Source organism: Amphimedon queenslandica, unplaced genomic scaffold, assembly GCF_000090795.2.
Source record: "Amphimedon queenslandica unplaced genomic scaffold, v1.1 AMPQUscaffold_9325_Cont18688, whole genome shotgun sequence".
NCBI lineage: Eukaryota > Metazoa > Porifera > Demospongiae > Haplosclerida > Niphatidae > Amphimedon > Amphimedon queenslandica.
This window is the reverse complement of record NW_003550403.1, coordinates 1-3,535: the sequence shown is the minus strand read 5'-3', so window position 1 is coordinate 3,535 and position 3,535 is coordinate 1. Positions and strand designations below refer to the sequence as shown.

Genomic DNA, 3,535 nt, shown 5'->3' with positions numbered 1-3,535 from the left:
CATCTTCTACATGTGGCTAGCACCAGCAAATGTCTTTTAGACATAAGGAAAAACGTATGGGCATAAAATTCCGCGAGGTACTTAATTTTGAAGATTTCTTGGATAATTTCTTAACCACGAAATTAATACAAAAGGAAATATTTACTGTGCATGTGCAGCTTTTGTACTTAATGCATGTGCACATGCAAAAGCACAAAATTTAATCCCCTTAAAATTAAAAAATTGAGAACTTTTCACAAAAACTTGAAATTTGATATCCTTGAAATTTACTACTTGTATGACATATCAAAGTTACTCTGGAGCACTGAAATTCTCACAAAAAAGCAGCTAAACAGAATGCTGCATGACCTCACAAGCATTATAATAGTACATGGCTTTTGGAACAATTTTTAAAAATTTATAAAAATATAATTTTGATTAGAATCAGCTACACAGCATAATTAAGAACAATGTATATGCATCAGGAAACTATTATAAAGGGAAAAATACTTGACAAAATACCCAGTACAGGGTGTTTTGTCAATTTTTGAAGTAATTTCAGAAATTCATAAAACAATCCACTAAAAAGCTGACCAGTGAGACTATCCTGAGAGAAAGCCTTATCTAAAGCTCTTTAATTCATACTAAGTTCAATTTCTGACAATGTGAAAATGCTAACACTGGTAGCATTATAAGCATTATCTTTATTATGAATATTAATAGGATAAACAAATGCTCCACTAGGCTTTCAAACATAAATGGTTTATATATGCTTGGTAGTTGGTGAATAAAATATGTTAAGTTCTTACTTGTCTGAACAAAATCTCATCCTGTGTTATTACAGCCATCTGTCTCCATCCAAATTCTCTCATTAACTGACCCAGGGATGCCCCAGAATATCGAAAAGATAAAATTGTTCTGAAAAAGTTTTTGAATCGACTTCGATCATTCAGGATATCAGCACCAGCTGCATAAGCCAACTGTATGCAAATAATAAATACTGTATAGTGGGTTTATTTCGAGGATAATAAATTTCACAAATGACCCGTATCCGTAAGTTTGCAGAATTAATTTTTGCAAATTTCCACTATTCTGCCATCTTGTACCGTACTAAATTGATTTTCAAAGAATTTAATTTCGCAAATCTAGAAGAATCCACAAAATTTGTTATCCTCAAAAATAACCCACTATACAGTAATAGAAATTAAAGGATTGCATTATTTAAAGCATGTCAACAGAATACAAGTGCAATATGAAGTATGCTGACTTACGTGTGGTATATTCCAATAGTGACTTATTTCTGCTACTGGTATAGTAGCAGGAGAACATCCACATCCAATCAATGACACATAAGTAGTGTCATTGTTTATCAATTGAAAAAAATTATCAAGTGATGTAGTACGATCGCACTGGATAAATTTAAGAAAATATCAATCATTATAAAAGCTTCAGTATACCTTTGAATCCAAAATATGTGTGTAGTTCAGAGTATAGTTCTGTAGAACATCGTCTCTTTCATTAATGAGCTCCAGTGCAAGATCAACTACTGGTATTGCACCACTTAGGACTAAAGGGCCAGACAGTGTAGTTATGTATCCAAAATAGAGACTTTTAGTTTTTTCAGCTGTCAATAAAGAAGAGTAAAGTAATATACACCAAAATAAAAGAAAACATTGCTTTGACATATTTTGCTCCACTTCTCTAGTCTATAGTAGTCAATGCTCTAGGATTGGAGGGTGTGGTTATTTATCAACATGTTAATGTTTAGTAAACTATCTATGATCTTTATCCAAAAACATTCAACTACATAGTACTCATATCTGACCAGTCATAAAAATGATCAAATTAAACAATATTCAGACAGTGTCTAAATATTAATTGTTTAATGCTCTATATACTTAGACATAGCACCTAGATTCAAGATTCTCCATTTGATTATGATGATAATTCTGCTTGCTTGAACATTCAATGTTATTTTAGATGTAATAGGCTGTTTGTGTTAATGCCATAATACGAGACACCAAAGGTGTGTGGCCTCGCCCCTAAAGCTGTTTGGGAGGTGCTAGGCTTAGCTAACCTAAGCCAATATATTTCAATGATATAGATCAGAAGTGGCAGACTGGGTCAGTGTGAAAGTATGATGGAACTCTGGAGTCTGTGCTAAAATTGGTTCATCAATTCCTACTAGCATTTCAAAATTTATCACTTATTTATTCACTATTTATACTTATTGCACTCTCACTTCTAAAAACAACATCATGGATTTGAAAACCACAGCTTTTGTTGTGGCCACTATCTATCAAAAACATACTGTACAAAAAATTAGAAACTGAGGCCAATGGATTGTGCTCATGAGGCCAAGGAATTATCATGACAGCTAGCTTCCTAGCTGCAGCTTGCATGGTTGCAGAAGTATTTTGTTGATGTATTATATAAGTGTGTGCTCTTTTTTTAAAAGGTTTATCTTAATTTTAAAATTCAGTTGTAGTAGACAAGTCAAACTGACTTATTATACTTGACAAAATTATACTGTTAATCATGATTAAGGTTTTAGATAAATTAGTGATAATTCTATAACATTAATTTCCTTTTAGTAAAAAGCAGTGATGCATGGATAGTTCCTAGTGTTATTCATCTTTCTTCTCTACTGACCTCTTTATTTCTAAACCAATGGCTTTGGCCAATGGAGGTGGGACAGCATTACCAACCTAGAGATGAATAATACCCAATAATGACAATGCAATGCATTCTTTGTGAATGCTACATGTAGTATCGTATAGAAGGAAAAGTTGTGGAATTTTATTTTGACACTTGGCAAATTAATGATAAAATCGACCATTTTACTGTATTCTGAACATGCTCAATGTGTGACAAATGGCTGCAAATTCCTCAATATAAATACCACTAATACATTGCAATCATGGAATCGCCAATATTAAGTGCCACCAAATATTCTTCCCCACTATAATCATGGTATAATACTGACCTGTCTGTGTTTATCAAGTATTGTTCCAAAGAAATGGAAAGTATCAGGGAATCCCTGTGACCTGGCACACTCCTTCACACTCACCACTCAATGCTGCTCTGGGTGAAGGACATGACCCTTACAATAAATAAATAATAGTGTAAATTATATTTATATTCTTTTTCTCCTTCTCACTTGCTTCCCCATTGGTTCTGGATTCGTAACTGTCGTACTAAAAAACCCATCTCATTCTAACCTTCCATAAAGCCCCGCTCAATGATTGTGTCTGTTACCTAACAGAAGATACAATAATAATGTAACGGATGTGGCAAAAAATGACTAGGAGAGGATTCTCAATTTTTCCTGATACATATACATGGTTTTATGTTGTGTAGCAAGTTTGAACTGATTCTGATCACAATTGGATTTTTTATGAATTTTTAAAGTTGCTCCAAATGCTATGTACTGTATGTAGTGCTTGTAGCATGTTTTTTAGCTCATTTAGCATGCTTTGTCAGAAACATTGCCTAGTAGTCAATAATTATACTATCTGATTAACTAGGATATTTGTTACAGCTCTAGTAATAATTC

At 33.0% G+C, this 3,535-nt stretch overlaps 1 protein-coding gene and 1 long non-coding RNA gene across 2 annotated transcripts; both read right to left on the bottom strand.

Annotated features, from left to right (window-relative positions):
* Nucleotides 1–788: 788 nt before the first annotated feature.
* On the bottom strand, nucleotides 789–1,714 carry LOC109590890 (gamma-aminobutyric acid type B receptor subunit 1-like; the record flags this gene model as incomplete). Its single annotated transcript, XM_020006737.1, has 3 exons — nucleotides 1,437–1,714; nucleotides 1,251–1,388; nucleotides 789–959 (listed from the first exon to the last, which is right to left on the bottom strand). Coding segments are annotated over exons 1-3 (537 nt in total), but the record flags the coding sequence as incomplete, so codon positions are not given.
* Nucleotides 1,715–2,456: 742 nt separating this feature from the next.
* Nucleotides 2,457–3,232, bottom strand: LOC109590891 (uncharacterized). The gene is made up of 3 exons (XR_002189551.1): nucleotides 3,140–3,232; nucleotides 2,966–3,082; nucleotides 2,457–2,687 (listed from the first exon to the last, which is right to left on the bottom strand). It is a non-coding gene; the product is annotated as an uncharacterized LOC109590891 (long non-coding RNA).
* Between the last annotated feature and the right edge of the window lie 303 nt (nucleotides 3,233–3,535).